This window comes from Aegilops tauschii, chromosome 4 (assembly GCF_002575655.3).
Source record: "Aegilops tauschii subsp. strangulata cultivar AL8/78 chromosome 4, Aet v6.0, whole genome shotgun sequence".
NCBI classification, from domain to species: domain Eukaryota; kingdom Viridiplantae; phylum Streptophyta; class Magnoliopsida; order Poales; family Poaceae; genus Aegilops; species Aegilops tauschii.
Genome location: NC_053038.3, coordinates 512,804,568 through 512,821,869, shown reverse-complemented (window position 1 = coordinate 512,821,869; position 17,302 = coordinate 512,804,568). Strand labels below are relative to the sequence as shown.

Here is a 17,302-nt window from a genome sequence, read left to right as displayed (position 1 = left end):
CCTTCCTCTTTGGGGAAATACCGACGTAGCTTCAAGCGACATCATGAAGATACTAGATTGTTTGCTTGATTGGTAGTTTGTTTGTTAAATTACATCTTGTCGAAATTATTCGACTATATATATATATATATATAATATTATCATATTGTTTGTTGTTTGTTTGTTGGTGTTATTCGTTGTTGTGTTTTGTTGGCTTGATCATATTATGCATATTAGAATATATATTTATATATACATAGTCTTTGGCCCTATTATATCTATAACTCTTCTATTCTTGCCCAGGAGATGCCGCCGAGGCGTGAGAATAGACGCAATGGTTCAGGAGGAGACAACAATGGCAATGATGTACGGCCATACATGCAGCAGTTGCTTCAGGGGTAGACTCAGTTGATCCAGTTGCTTGTGCAAAACCAGAACAACCAGAATAACAACAACAATCCGCCGCCGCGGCCAGTGGATATGTTTACCAGGTTCTTGAGGTTGAATCCTCAGAGGTTCTCCAGTTCCCCTGAACCTATTGTGGCTGATGATTGGCTCCGTGCAGTCAATAGGAACCTGGAGATGGTTGGATGCACTGAGGCAGAGAGGGTGAGGTTTGCCTCACATTTGTTGGAGGGTCCTGCTGCAGCTTGGTGGGACAATTACTTGGTCACCTATCCCATTGCTACTATCACATGGCCTCAGTTTCAGGATGCTTTCCGTGCTACACATGTGTCTGCTTGTGCTATGAGTCTGAAAAAGAAGGAGTTTTGCTGTTTGCTTATGTGGAGGAATTTAATAATCTTGCACGTTATGCTCCTAATGATGTTAACACTGATGCAGCTAGGCATGAGAAATTCTTGGAGGGCCTAAATGATGATTTGAGCCTTCAGTTGACAGTGGCCACTTTTAGAAACTGCCAGGATCTTATTGATAAGGCTAGTATGCTGGAGGGGAAGCATCAGGCCATAGAGAATCGCAAGGGGAAGTACAACAACAATAACAGGTATAATTCAGGGCCACAGCAGAAGCCACGCACTTCATATCAGGGTAATGGAGGTAATGGGCATCATCATCATGGAGGTAATGGAGCTAATCATCATGGAGGGAATGGCCACAACCATAATGGCCACCATCATCACAATGGGAACAAGAGTAACAATGGCAAAGGTAGAGGTAATGGTAATGGAGGGAATAATAACCAGAGCCACCAGAGTGTGCCTGTGCAGAGGGACATTAGCCAAGTTCAGTGCTACAAGTGTAGACAGATGGGCCACTACTCCAATGCTTGTCCAGAGAGCAAGAACGGTCATGGCAATTCAGGAGTCAGCAAGCCAAACCCCTTCCAAAAGGGTCATGTCAACCATGTCAATGTTGAGGAGGTCTATAATGAACCCGATGCAGTGATTGGTAAGTTCTTGATTAATTCAGTACCTGCACTTGTTCTTTTTTATACTGGTGCATCGCATTCATTCATTTCGAGGGTATTTGTTGATAAACATGGATTGCCAACCAAAACCCTTAGTATGCCTATTAGAGTGAGTTCCCCAGGAGCTGTGATGATAGCAGGTGTTGGTTGCCATCAGTTGACTTTGTCTATTGGGAAGCATGATTTTCCTACGGATTTGATTATATTGAAGTCACAAGGTCTGGATATTATTTTGGGTATGGATTGGTTGAAGTTATATAAATGTCGTATTGATCGTGCCAGTCGATCTATTACTCTCAGTGCACCAGAAGGGAAGAGGATCAAATATGTATGTAAGAATAAGCGTAATTAGGTACACGTGAACTCTCTTAAGGGGGGTATCCTGGAAGAGGTTCTAGTTGTGAGGGATTATCCAGATGTGTTTCCACAGGAATTGCCAGGTATGCCACCAGATAGAGATATTGAATTTCTTATTGATTTAATACTAGACACTGGACCTATTGCAAAGAGACCGTATAGAATGCCTCCTCAAGAGTTGGACGAATTGAAGAAGTAGATAAGAGAATTGCAGGCACAAGGATTTATTCACCCAAGTTCATCACCTTGGGGAGCTCCAGTTTTGTTTATGGAGAAGAAGGATGGGACCTTGAGGATGTGTGTTGATTATCGTTCCCTGAATGAGGTAACCATTAAGAATAAGTATCCTTTGCCTATGATAAATGATCTATTTGACCAGTTAGAGGGAGCTACTGTGTTTTCTAAGATTGACCTTTGTTCTCGTTATCATCAATTAAAGATTCGTGAGCAAGATATTCTCAAGACTGCTTTTACTACGAGGTATGGGTTGTATGAATATACTGTTATGTCATTTGGATTGACTAATGCTCCTGCATACTTCATGAATATGATGAACAAGGTGTTTATGGAGTTCTTGGATAAATTTATGGTTGTTTTCATTGATGATATATTGGTGTTCTCCAAGAATAAGCAAGAGCATGAGGTGCATCTGCGTTTGGTATTGGAGAAATTGAGGGAACATCAGTTGTATGCCAAGTACATCAAATATGAGTTTTGGCTGGATGAGGTAGCTTTCCTTGGACATGTTGTGTCAGGTAATGGATTTGCAGTTGATCCATCTAAGGTTGTGATATGTCTCCAACGTATCTATAATTTTTGATTGCTCCATGCTATATTATCTTCTATTTTGGACATTATTGGGCTTTATTATTCACTTTTATATTATTTTTGGGACTAACCTATTAACCAGAGGCCCAGCCCAGAATTGCTGTTTTTTGCCTATTTCAGAGTTTCGCAGAAAAAGAATATCAAACGGAGTCCAAACGGAATGAAACCTTCGGGAACATGATTTTCGAAACGAACATGATCCAGGAGACTTGGACCCTACGTCAAGGAAGCTTCTAGGCAGCCACGAGGTAGGGGGCGGCCTACCCACCCCAGGGCGCGCCCTCCACCCTCGTGGGCCCCATGTTGCTCCACTGACGTACTCCTTCCTCCTATATATACCTACGTACCCCCAAACGATCAGATACGAAGCCAAAAACCTAATTCCACCGCCGCAACCTTCTGTACCCACGAGATCCCATCTTGGGGCCTGTTCCGGAGCTCCGCCGGATGGGGCATCCATCACGGAGGGCTTCTACATCAACACCATAGCCTCTCCGATGAAGTGTGAGTAGTTTACCTCAGACCTTCAGGTCCATAGTTATTAGCTAGATGGCTTCTTCTCTCTTTTTGGATCTCAATACAATGTTCTCCCCCTCTCTCGTGGAGATCTATTCGATGTAATCTTCTTTTGCGGTGTGTTTGTTGAGACCGATGAATTGTGGGTTTATCATCAAGTTTATCTATGAACAATATTTGAATCTTCTCTGAATTCTTTTATGTTCGATTGGTTATCTTTGCAAGTTATGAGAATATCTAGGTATGATCATAATAGTAGTAGATGCAGGCAGGAGTCGGTCTAGTTGTCTCGGACGTGATGCCTATATACATGATCATACCTGAATATTCTCATAACTATGCTCATTTCTGTCAATTGCTCAACAGTAATTTGTTCACCCACCGTAAAATACTTATGCTCTTGAGAGAAGCCACTAGTGAAACCTATGGCCCCCGGGTCTATTTTCCATCATATAAATCTTTCAACACTAAGTTATTTCCGTTGTTTTTTTACTTTGGTTTTATTTTACTTTGCATCTTTATCATAAAAATACCAAAAATATTATCCTATCATATCTATCAGATCTCACTCTCGTAAGTGACCGTGTAGGGATTGACAACCCCTTATCGTGTTGGTTGCGAGGATTTATTTGTTTGTGTAGGTGCGAGGGACTCGCACGTAGCCTCCTACTGGATTGATACCTTGGTTCTCAAAAACTGAGGGAAATACTTACGCTACTTTGCTGCATCACCATTTCCTCTTCAAGGGAAAACCAACGCAGTGCTCAAGAGGTAGCAAGAAGGATTTCTGGCGCCGTTGCCGGGGAGGTCTACGCAAAAGTCAACATACCAACTACCCATCACAAACCCTTATCTCCCGCATTACATCATTTGCCATTTGCCTCTCGTTTTTCTGTCCCCCACTTCACCCTTCCCGTTTTATTCGCCCTTTTTCCGTTCGTCTTTTCGTTTGCCTTGATGTGTTTCTTGACTCGTTTGCTCGCTTGGTTGAAATAGTTGAGTATTTATTCCTAAACAGAGAAGCTAAGATCTATGGATCCTCATCCACTTGCTAATCTTTTAAAGAGATCCAATTATGATGAACCAATTGCTAGTGAGTTTTGTGCACTAGATTACCTTTATGAAGTTTTGCTTGAAATTTGTGAATCTGAAAATTGTGATGAAGAAATTTATGGAGAGATTCACGATAGCTCCTTGAATAAAAAGCATGATTGCAATAATTTTATTATAAATTCTTTTGATGCCAATTGTGCTAATATTATGCAAAACCCTAAGCTTGGGGATGCTAGTTTTGCTATGTCTACTACTTGTTGCAACGATCATGATTGGGGTGATAGTTCTTCTTATAATCTTGAAAATTTATTTAAGCCCCATGATGAATATGAGATTGATAACAATGTTTGCAATAATATTGAAAGTGGGTTTGGAAGAGTGTCGACTTTAGATCCCACATATTTGGAGAATGTTCAATCTTATGATATTTTTGATAAAAGTGGGTTTGGAGAGGTCATGACTTTAGTTAATGTTAATCCCACTATTTTGGAAGAGTGTCAACTTTGCATGCATGTGGATCATGTTGAGAATATTGTATGTGATAGTTATATTATTGAATTTGATAATGATCCTACATGTAATTATTATGAGAGAGGAAAATATTGTTATAGAAATTTTCATGTTACTAAATTACCTCTCGTTATGTTGAGATTGCTATTGTTCCTTTCTGCTTCCTTGCATATGCTAGTTTTTGCTTGCTATGATAATTTGTTTTTCTATAAGGTTCCTATGCATAGGAAGTATGTTAGACTTAGATGTGTTTGTCACGTATTTCATGATGCTCTCTTCGCGCTTCATTCTTGTCTTTTATGCGAGCATCATTAAAATTATCAATGCCTAGCTAAAAGGCTTTAAAGAAAAGCGCTTGTTGGGAGACAACCCAATATATGTCCTTTCTGTCGTTGAATAAATATTTGTTCTAGCCTCTGGTTAGATGTGTTTTTATGTTTTAATTAGTGTTTGTGCCAAGTTAAACCTATAGGATCTTCTTGGATGATAGTTATTTGATCTTGCAGAAAATTCCAGAAAGTTTCTGTTCACGAAAATAATTGTTAAAAATCACCAGAACGTGATAAAATATTGATTCCAATTACTGCTGATCAATAAACAAATTTCCTATGTCGTCCTATTTTGGCTGATGTTTTGGAGTTCCATAAGTTTGCGTTAGTTACAGATTACTACAGACTGTTCTGTTTTTGACAGATTCTGTTTTTCGTGTGTTGTTTGCTTATTTTGATGAATCTATGGCTAGTAAAAGAGTTTATAAACCATAGAGAAGTTGGAATACAGTAGGTTTAACACCAATATAAATAAAGAATGATTTCATTACAGTACGTTGAAGTGGTCTTTTGTTTTCTTTCGCTAACGGAGCTCACGAGATTTTCTGTTAAGTTTTGTGTTGTAAAGTTTTCAAGTTTTGGGTGAAAGATTTGGTGGATTATGGAACAAGGAGTGGCAAGAGCCTAATCTTGGGGATTCCCATGGCACCCCCAAGATAATCTAAGGACACCAAAAAGCCAAAGCTTGGGGATGCCCCGGAAGGCATCCCCTCTTTCGTCTACTTCCATCGGTAACTTTACTTGGAGCTATATTTTTATTCACCACATGATATGCGTTTTGCTTGGAGCGTCTTGTATGATTTGAGTCTTTGCTTTTTAGTTTACCACAATCATCCTTGCTGTACACACCTTTTGAGAGAGACACACATGATTCGGAAATTATTAGAATACTCTATGTGCTTCACTTATATCTTTTGATTTATATAGTTTTGCTCTAGTACTTCACTTATATCTTTTAGAGTGGATTTGTTTTATAGAAACTATTGATCTCTCATGCTTCACTTATATTATTTTGAGAGCCTTAAAATAGCATGGCAATTTGCTTTAATTAATATCACGAGAAATTTGATGCTTGATAATTGATTTGAGATATAAAGGTGGTAATATCATAGTTGTGCTAGTTGAGTAATTGTGGAATAGAAAAATACGTGTGTTGGAGTTTGTGATTCCCGTAGCATGCACGTATGGTGAACCGTTATGTAACGAAGTCGGAGCATGAAGTATTTGTTGATTGTCTTCCTTTGTGTGGCGGTCGGGATCACGCGATGGTTAACTCCTACCAACCCTTCCCCTAGGAGCATGCGTAGTAGTACTTTGCTCCGAGGGCTAATAAATTTTTGCAATAAGTATATAAGTTCTTTATGACTAATGTGAGTCCATGGATTATACACACACTTACCTTTCCGCAATTTTCTAGCCTCTTCGGTACCGTGCATTGCCCTTTCTCACCTTGAGAGTTGGTGCAAACTTCGCCGGTGCATCCAAACCCCGTGATATGATACGCTCTATCACACATAAACCTCCTTATATCTTCCTCAAAACAGCCACCATACCTACCTATCATGGCATTTCCATAGCCATTCCGAGATATATTGCCATGCAACTTTCCATTGTTTCATTTATCATGACATACTCCATCATTGTCATATTGCTTTGCATGATCATGTATTTGACATTGTATTTGTGGCAAAGCCACCGTTCATAATTCTTCCATACATGTCGCTCTTGATTCATTGCATATCCCGGTACACCACCGGAGGCATTCATATAGAGTCATATTTTGTTCTAAGTATTGAGTTGTAATTCATGAGTTGTAAGTAAATAAAAGTGTGATGATCATCATTATTAGAGCATTGTCCCAAGTGAGGAAAGGATGATGGAGACTATGATTCCCCCACAAGTCGGGATGAGACTCCGGACTAAAAAAAAGAGGCCATAAAAAAGAGAGAAAAGGCCCAAATAAAAAAAAGGAGAGAAAAAGAGAGAAGGGACAATGTTACTATCCTTTTACCACACTTGTGCTTCAAAGTAGCACCGTGATCTTCATAATAGAGAGTCTCTCATTTTGTCACTTTCATATACTAGTGGGAAATTTCATTATAGAACTTGGCTTGTATATTCCAATGATGGGCTTCCTCAAATGCTCGAGGTCTTCGTGAGCAAGCAAGTTGGATGCACACCCACTTAGTTTCTTTTTGAGCTTTCATACACTTATAGCTCTAGTGCATCCGTTGCATGGCAATCCCTACTCCTCGCATTAACATCAATTGATGGGCATCTCCATAGCCCGTTGATTAGCCTCGTTGATGTGAGACTTTCTCCTTTTTTGTCTTCCCATATAACCCCTACCATTATACCTTATTCCACCATAGTGCTATATCCATGGCTTGCGCTCATGTATTGCGTAAGAGTTGAAAAGGCTGAAGCGCGTTAAAAGTATGAACCAATTGCTTGGCTAAAACCGGGGTCGTACATGATATGAATATTTTGTGTGGGGAAGATGGAGCATAGCCAGACTATATGATTTTGTAGGGATAACTTGCTTTGGCTATGTTATTTTGATAAGACATAATTGCTTAGTTAGTATGCTTGAAATATTATTGTTTTTATGTCAACATTAAACTTTTATCTTGAATCATATCAAATCTGAACATTCATGCCACAATAAGAAGAATTACATTGAAATTATGCCAAGTGGCATTCCACATCAAAAATTCTGTTTTTATCATTTACCTACTCGAGGACGAGCAGGAATTAAGCTTGGGGATGCTTGATACGTCTCCAATGTATCTATAATTTTTGATTGCTCCATGCTATATTATCTTCTATTTTGGACATTATTGGGCTTTATTATTCACTTTTATATTATTTTTGGGACTAACCTATTAACCGGAGGCCCAACCCAGAATTGCTGTTTTTTTGCCTATTTCAGAGTTTCGCAGAAAAAGAATATCAAACGGAGTCCAAACGGAATGAAACCTTCGGGAACGTGATTTTCGGAACGAACATGATCCAGGAGACTAGGACCCTACGTCAAGGAAGCTTCCAGGAAGCCACGAGGTAGGGGGCGCGCCTACCCCCCCAGGGCGTGCCCTCCACCCTCGTGGGCCCCACGTTGCTCCACCGACGTACTCCTTCCTCCTATATATACCTACATACCCCCAAACGATCAGATACGGAGCCAAAAACCTAATTCCACCGCCGCAACCTTCTGTACCCACGAGATCCCATCTTGGGGCCTGTTCTGGAGCTCCGCCGGAGGGGGCATCCATCACGGAGGGATTCTACATCAACACCATAGCCTCTTCGATGAAGTGTGAGTAGTTTACCTCAGACCTTCGGGTCCATATTTATTAGCTAGATGGCTTCTTCTCTCTTTTTGGATCTCAATACAATGTTCTCCCCCTCTCTCGTGGAGATCTATTCGATGTAATCTTCTTTTGCGGTGTGTTTGTTGAGACTGATGAATTGTGGGTTTATGATCAAGTTTATCTATGAACAATATTTGAATCTTCTCTGAATTCTTTTATGTATGATTGGTTATCTTTGCAAGTCTCTTCGAATTATCAGTTTGGTTTGGCCTACTAGATTGATCTTTCTTGCAATGGGAGAAGTGCTTAGCTTTGGGTTCAATCTTGCGGTGTCCTTTCCCAGTGACAGTAGGGGCAGCAAGGCACGTATTGTATTGTTGCCATCGAGGATAACAAGATGGGGTTTTTATCATATTGCATGAATTTATCCCTCTACATCATGTCATCTTGATTAAAGCGTTACTCTGTTCTTATGAACTTAATACTCTAGATGCATGCTGAATAGCGGTCGATGTGTGGAGTAATAGTAGTAGATGCAGGCAGGAGTCGGTCTACTTGTCTCGGACGTGATGCCTATATACATGATCATACCTAGATATTCTCATAACTATGCTCAATTCTGTCAGTTGCTCAACAGTAATTTGTTCACCCACTGTAAAATACTTATGCTCTTGAGAGAAGCCACTAGTGAAACCTATGGCCCCGGGTCTATTTTCCATCATATTAATCTTTCAACACTTAGTTATTTCCGTTGTTTTTTTACTTTGCTTTTATTTTACTTTTCATCTTTATCATAAAAATACCAAAAATACTATCCTATCATATATATCAGATCTCACTCTCGTAAGTGACCGTGTAGGGATTGACAACCTCTTATCGCGTTGGTTGCGAGGATTTATTTTTTGTGTAGGTGCGAGGGACTCGCGCGTAGCCTCCTACTGGATTGATGCCTTGGTTCTCAAAAACTGAGGGAAATACTTACGCTACTTTGTTGCATCACCATTTCCTATTCAAGGGAAAACCAACGCAGTGCTCAAGAGGTAGCAGGTTGCCGCAGTTACAGAGTGGGAGACACCCATGACAGTTGGGGAGATTCGAAGCTTTTTGGGCCTTGCAGGTTATTACATGAGGTTTATTGAGAACTTTCCCAAGATTGCAAAGCCTATGACTGAATTGTTGAATAAGGAGAAGAAGTTTGTTTGGACTGATGAATGTGAAGCCAGCTTTCAGGAATTGAAGCAGCGTTTGGTTACAGCACCAGTCTTAACTCTGCCAGATATACATAAGGGCTTCCAGGTATATTGTGATGCTTCTCGTCAAGGACTTGGGAGTGTTCTGATGCAGGAAGGTAAAGTTGTTTCATATGCTTCACGTCAGCTTGAGAATCATGAGCATAATTATCCTACACATGATTTGGAGTTAGCCTCAGTTGTGCATGCATTGAAAACTTGGAGGCCATATCTTATTGGTAATCATTGTGATATATTTACTGATCATAAGAGCTTGAAGTATATTTTTACTCAGAAGGATTTGAACCTCAGGCAGATGAGATGGTTGGAGCTTATTAAGGATTATGATTTGAATGTGCAGTATCATCCTGGTAAGGCTAATGTTGTTGCTGATGCATTGAGTCGTAGGAGCCATGTTAATGCAGTTAATATTGATGATATGCCACCGGAGTTATGTGAGCAGTTCAGGAATCTCAGGTTGGAGATGGTTCCTAAGGGATATTTAGCAACACTAGAGGTAAATCCTACGTTGCTTGACAGGATCAGAGAAGCTCAAAAGGGTGATAAGGAGATTGCTGAGATAAAAGAGAATATGGTTAAAGGTAAGGCAGAAGGTTTCCATGGGGATGAGCATGGAGCCATATGGTTTGAGAAGCGTATTTGTGTACCTCAGGATGCAGATATCGGGAAGTTGATTCTTCAGGAGGCGCATGATTCACCTTATTCTATTCACCCAGTTAATACTAAGATGTATTTGGATTTGAGGGAAAGATTTTAGTCGCCTAGCCTGACGAGGGAAATTGCTGGGTATATTGCAACATGTGATGTGTGCCAGAGAGTTAAAGCAGAACATCAGAGAACATCTGGTTTATTACAGCCATTGCCTATACCTGATTGGAAGTGGGATGAGATTGGCATGGATTTCATCACAGGATTACCCCAGGACTCGGTCAGGTTATGATTCTATTTGGGTAGTTATTGATCGTTTGACTAAAATTGCTCACTTCATCCTGGTAAAGACTACTTATACCAGTGCTCAGCTAGCAAAGATGTATATGTCTAAATTTGTTTGTCTGCATGGAGTTCCAAGGAAGGTAGTGTCTGATAGAGGTACTTAGTTCACATCTAAGTTTTGGCGTCAGTTGCATGAATCCTTGGGCACCAGGCTGGAGTTCAGTACAGCTTTCCATCCACAGACAGATGGGCAGACAGAGAGGGTAAATCAGATTTTGGAGGATATGTTGAGAGCTTGTGCTTTGTACTATGGGTCCAGTTGGGATGATAATTTACCTTATGCAGAGTTCTCATATAATAACAGTTATCAGGCTAGTCTGAAGATGGCACCATTTGAGGTATTGTATGGTAGGAAGTGCAAGACACCATTGATGTGGGATGAGGTTGGAGAGCATCAATTCTTTGGACCAGACTTGATCAGAGATGCTGAGGAGAAGGTCAAGTTGATTCGTGACATGCTGAAGATAGCGCAGTCCAGACAGAAGAGTTATGCAGATGCAAAACGTAAGGAGGTGACATATGAGGTCGGAGACCGTGCATATCTGAGAGTTTCAACACTTCGTGGAATTAAGAGGTTTGGAATCAAGGGTAAGTTAGCACCATGTTTTGTGGGACCTTACAAGATCTTGGAGCATAGAGGAGAGGTAGCTTATCAGCTGGAGTTGCCAGAATCCTTGTGAGGAGTTCACGATGTGTATCATGTATCTCAGTTGAAGAAGTGTCATGCAGAGATGATGGATGTTCCATTGAGGGACACAGTGCCACTTGAGGCAATTTAGTTGGAGAGTGATTTGACATATGAGGAGAAGCCTGTTAAGATTCTGGAGACAGCAGAGAGAGTTACTCGCACCAAGACAATCAAGTTGTGCAAGGTTCAGTAGGATCACCATACAGAGGAGGAAGCTACCTGGGAACGAGAGGAAGATCTCAGGCAGGATCACCCACACCTATTTGCTAGCCAGCCCAAATCTCGAGGGCGAGATTCATCTTAAGGGGGGTAGATTTGTAACATCCCAATTTTCCCCAATTTGGATGTTAATAGATCATTCATATGCATCTCTCTTTTTTCATGCATTATTTGCTTTTCTGAAATATTCGAATCATTATGCAACTAAAGGGAATTTATTGGAGTGGAGATAACATGACTTCTCCCCTGTTTTAAAAATGTTCATAATGTCCAGAATATTATTTCCACTTTATTTGATATGTTCTGGTATTTTTATTTATCCTCGAAATATTTTATTCGATTGTTTTATTGCTGTTTGTGTGGCCTATTGCATAAAAATTATTTACAAAATTGCATTAGGTGAGGAACTAGTGTTCCTGTAATTTATATTAGTAGGGTTATTTTTACTGTGTGTCTCTATATTTTTTTTAGTTTTATTATGGTGATTTTTATTTTAGTTATTTTGGTTCCTGTAGATTTTGTTGAAAAAGAGAAACCAGCCGGCGAGCCAGCAAGCCAGCCAGCAGCGGCGGCCCACCTAACTCCCTCGCCCGCGGCCCAGTGGCCACCTGAACTGGTACGCGCCGCCAAACCCGCAGCCTCGCATCCAGCCGCTGACCCGAGGGCCCCACTCCACTGTTCGTCGTCCCCGATCCGGAGACCGCTGTCCCGCACCGCGCGCGCAGCCACGGCCGAGCCCGAGTTGACCTCGCGCTCCTGGTCCACCCCGTGCACGCACGACCTGCCGTGTGCGAGCCAAAGACCCCAAGAAACCCTACCCCACGCTCATTCCCCTCTCACTGTGCCGCACGCACGCGTCCGCGCCGATTGGATCTCGCCAGGAGCTCCGCCGTCCGCCGAACGTTTTTCTCCGCCGTAAGAGGTCATACAGCCACGCCGCCTTCTCTCCTTGACCCTCCGTTCCACGCCGCACTCACCTGATACGTTTGCGTGGCCAGAATCGCAGCGGGGCGAGAGGAACGACCCCGCCCGACTTCGTCGGAGCACGCCGCGTTCCCGTCGCCGCCGTCGCCTGCAGAGGACGAACCAGTCACCGTTCTCACAACCACCGCCTCCGCCACTCAACGCCACCTCCACCCGTCACCTCTCCTTCGCCGGGGAGTCACCGGAGAGCCGCCGCCACCGACGCCCGAACCGCCGCCGTCATCCTCTGTTTCTGTGAGCACGCGCGAGCAGAGTTCACCTGGGCCAATCGCCATCTGACACATGGCGCTACAGGAGTTGCCACAGTAACCCCACACGAACAGTGCAGGAGATTTCTGATGTTTTTGTTTTATTATCAGTTTTTCAACTAAAACTTCAAATTGCTATATCTTATAGTATGTATGTCAAAACTAGGTGATTCTTTTTCCTATGCACTCACAAAATCCAGCGCTTTACACAGTAGCAAAATCTCACATGTTTGCACTTTTCAAATTTGAATTTGTCCAAATTTGAATTAAACCTTTCGGATGCCATAACTTTAAACCGTTTGACGAAAGTGAGTGATTCTTTTTGCGTTGTGTTTCTGGTGCATTGTAGTTGTTTTGTGCAGGCTTTTGTGCTGCTGTTGTTGAATTTTTTAAAATGGTTTCTTGTTTTTGGTTTTATTTTGGTTCTATTTGTGTTATGATGATTGATTTGTTGATTGTGTGTAACATGTAGATTGTCCGGAGTGCGACGCGCACGAGCTATTGTCAGGAGTGTGACTTTTTGAACTAGAACCAAGGTAAGTTACATGTTGATCATCCTTTACCTATTGTTTTCTATGCATGTAGTATATATCACACTATGAATTTATGCATGTATAGGAGTACTATATGTTTTGCGATATTGTTGAGCTATCTCCCGTCAATGCAGATCGTGGTAGTTATAGTTTTGCTATGCTTGTAGACGGGGTTGGTTCGTGTATACATTGAGCTTATGTGAGGATTATATATATAAAAACTTGAGTAGTAACTAAGGATTCAATTCACCTCTGGGCGGAAGTGGTATTGCTAGGGTGGTTTCAAGAACATCATGGTTTATACCCTCTGAATGTAAGTGGACGGCCGCCCAGGCTCAAAAAGATCAGACGGATTTAGTGACTAGTAGCTTCCATGTGCGACCACTGGCTAAATGGGCTCTGACTTAGTTGATCAGTTGTGGAACCCTTACCCGGATGTGCCAGCAGATGTAGATATAATAGTTGGGATGGGCCTCTTGTTGGGACTAGGGGACTACTTCTGAAAGACTTCGTCTCAATCTTCGGGTTGGGTCCAGTGGGTAAAGCGTACTAAACTCTGCAGAGTATTAAAACTAATCATGATTAGCCGTGTCCCCGGTTATGGGCAAATTTGAGCCACTATGCCATTACAGTTGTTGGATGATCTTGACAGATGTGACACTTAATAATATTTGTGGCAAAACTTGATAAAGGGTAGGTTGGAGTTGATTTTGCCAACTCAACCTTGTGTATATATAATTGTAGTAATAAAAGAACTAAATAAAAATTTGACCATTAGGTAGTTATGAGGACAAAATCAGCTTTTTTCAAAAATGAACCCTCAAGCCTTCCTTTTGTTGTACTATGCATATACATGTAGGTCTGCTTTATTATTACTCATGTGTAACTTGCCAATACATTCAAAGTATTGACCTATATGGCTGCAACGTCTCATGTTGCAGGATATTCAGACGAAGAGTAAGGCCCGTTAGGGTCGCGAGTGTGCACTCAGCATCGCCAGTGGGCTATGATGGGACTCATCGTTATTTTCTGCTACTTTCCGCTGTTTGATTGAATAAAGCTAGCCATGTGCCATGCAGATTGTTTTATTTTATATACTCTGGATCATACGTTGTAATAAATTATGCACTTGCTATTCTGGTATTCATCTATACTATGTGTGCTAGCGAGTTCGATCCAGAGACTAGCACGGTAAGCACAGAGACTCAAATCCTTCGAGGTTTGGTCGTTACATTATAGAGATGGAATTAGGTCAAGAGGTGCCAAGAGGGGCCCAGAAGCCTAGGGCCGCCCCCCTTGGGACATGCCCCCTGAGCTTTGTCGCTTCCTTGTGACTCCTTAGGTCTTCTCCCGAACCTTCATGGGTCCCTTCTGGTCCAGAAAAAATTAATCCAAAGTATTTTATCCGTTTGGACTCTGTTTGATATTGATTTCTGAAAAGCCAAAAACAACAACTGGCACTGGGCACTAGGTTAATAGGTTAGTCCCAAAAACTGACATATAATTGCGTATAATTGCATATAAAACATCGAAGATTGATACTATAATAGCATGGAACAATAAAAAATTGTAGATACGTTGGAGATGTATCAGGACTCCACACCCTTATGATTATTTCTTCCGTTGTGTTATATGAGGTATACTCTGGATCTATGTTATCTTTTTAACATGGGATATCATGGTATTTCATCGATGTACTGTGTGCTAGCATACCGATCCAGGGATAGCTTAGAAAGCACAGAGGCACCGATCCATTTGTGTCGGGTTGCTACAAAGATGGTATCAGTGCACATGTTGACTATAGGACATGAACCTAGAATATGGAAAGCCCTAGGAATGGTTCTCTCTAAAACTTTGTTTTCAAAAGTTCTTTTGCTTCTCATCTTTTCTGAGTTTTATCAAATATTCCCTCTTACCACAAATAGTTAGAAAATACCCCTTTCCTTTTTCACCAGACGGATAACTTTCTCTAGCCATGATATTTTGACAAGACATGATTGCTTTTTAGTATGCTTGAAGTATTATTGTATTTATGTCAATATGAAATTTTTGTTTTGAATCTTACAGATCTGAATATTCATGCCACATAAAGAAAGATTACATGATAAACATGTTAGGTAGCAATCCACATCAAATATTCTGTTTTTATCATTTGCCTACTCGAGGACGAGCAGGAATTAAGCTTGGGGATGTTTGATATGTCTCCAATATATCTATAATTTTTTATTGTTCCATCCTATTATATTATCAATCTTGGATGTTTTATATGCATTATTATGCTATTTTATATCATTTTTTGGGACTAACCTAGTGCCAATTGCCGGTTGCTGTTTTTTCAATGTTTTTGTCATTACAGAAAATCAATACCAAATGGAATCCAAACGGAACGAAACTTTTTGACGATTTTTCTTGGACCACAAGACATCCTAGAAGCTTCGGGAGTAGGCCAGATGGGCCACGAGGTGGCCACAAGCTCAGAGGGCGCGCCCCCAAGCTTGCGAGCCCTCGTGGCTCCTCTAATCCTAATTCTTCTTTGAGTCTTCTCTGAACTCTTTTATACATGATTAAGATAGCTTTTTATTGGGACAATTGCATTTTTACCCCTAGTTGGTTCCTACCCACGGGTTTTGCCCTTACTTTTTGAGCTTGCTCAGTTTTGCCCTTAATTTTTCTGTCGAGGTCCCTCGAATGCCCTTTGACCGTTTGACCAAAACTTTGAAAATTCATAACTAATTCTTATGAACCCAGAAAAATGCAAATAAGATATCAAAATGTTCAGATAAACATTACCTTTATGTGCACATCATTTGCATTCAGGACAAAAGCATCGTTTAAACTACCTAAGGTAATTAATGTTGTTAACGTTATTAAAAATAAAAAGGTATAAACAATATTTTTTCATGAATAAAAATTACATGCAAATGTAAGTGATGTTTTCTGAACATCCAGATATCTTATTTGCATTTTTCTGACTTCGTATCATCTTGTTATGAATGTTCTAACGACTTTGACCATTATTTGGAAACTTCATAACAAGTTGATATGAACTCAGAAAAATGCAAATAAGATATCAGGATGTTCAGAAGACATCACCTACATTTGCATGTAATTTTTATTCATGAAAAAAATATTGTTTATACCTTTTTATTTTTAATAATGTTAGTAACATTAATTACCTCAGGTAGTTTAAACGATGCTTTTATCCTGAATGCAAATGATATTCACATAAAGGTAATGTTTATATGAACATTTTGATATCTTATTTGCATTTTTCTGAGTTCATATGAATTAGTTATGAATTTTCAAAGTTTTGGTCAAATGGTCAAAGGGCATTCGAGGGACCTCGACGGAAAAAGTAAGGGCAAAACTGAGCAAGCTCGAAAAGTAAGGGCAAAACCCGTGGGTAGGAACCAACTAGGGGTAAAAATGCAATTGTCCCCTTTTTATTTCTCTCCGATCTATTTATTTGGTTTGGCCAACTAGATTGATTTTTCTTGCCATGGGAGAGTTGCTTTGTAATGGGTTCAATCTTGCGGTGCATATTCCCAGTGACAGAAAGGGACATGACACGTATTTGTATTGTTGCCATTAAGGATAAAAATATGGGGTTTGTTCATATTGATTGGATCTATCCCTCTATATCATGTCATCTTGTTTAAGGCGTTACTCAGTTCTTGTTAACTTAATACACTAGATGCATGCTGGATAGCGGTCGACGTGTGGAGTAATAGTAGTAGATGCAGGCAGGAGTCGGTCTACTTGTCACGGACGTGATGCCTATATTCATGATCGTTGCCTTAGATATCGTCATAACTATGCGCTTTCTATCAATTGCTCAACAGTAATTTGTTTACCCACCGTATGCTTTCTTTCAAGAGAGAAGCCTCTAGTGAAAACTATGGCCCCCGGGTCTATTTTTTCATATTATTTTCAGATCTATAAAATAAAAAACACAAAAATACCTTGCTGCAATTTTTTACTTTTATCTTATTTTGCACTTTTACTTACCTTTTATATCTATCACTATCAGATCTCATCCTTGCAAGTAACCGTGAAGGGATTGACAACCCCTTGC

General features: G+C 40.6%; 1 protein-coding gene across 1 annotated transcript; it reads left to right on the top strand.

Moving 5' to 3' along the window:
- Positions 1-285: 285 nt before the first annotated feature.
- Positions 286-13,210, top strand: LOC141022046 (uncharacterized). The gene is made up of 10 exons (XM_073497925.1): positions 286-345; positions 415-730; positions 823-1,517; positions 2,205-2,520; positions 9,430-9,608; positions 9,837-10,058; positions 10,419-10,495; positions 10,707-10,758; positions 10,867-11,143; positions 13,167-13,210. The coding sequence occupies exons 1-10, from the start codon at positions 286-288 to the stop codon at positions 13,208-13,210; spliced, it is 2,238 nt and encodes a 745-aa protein (XP_073354026.1).
- The last annotated feature ends 4,092 nt before the right edge of the window (positions 13,211-17,302 follow it).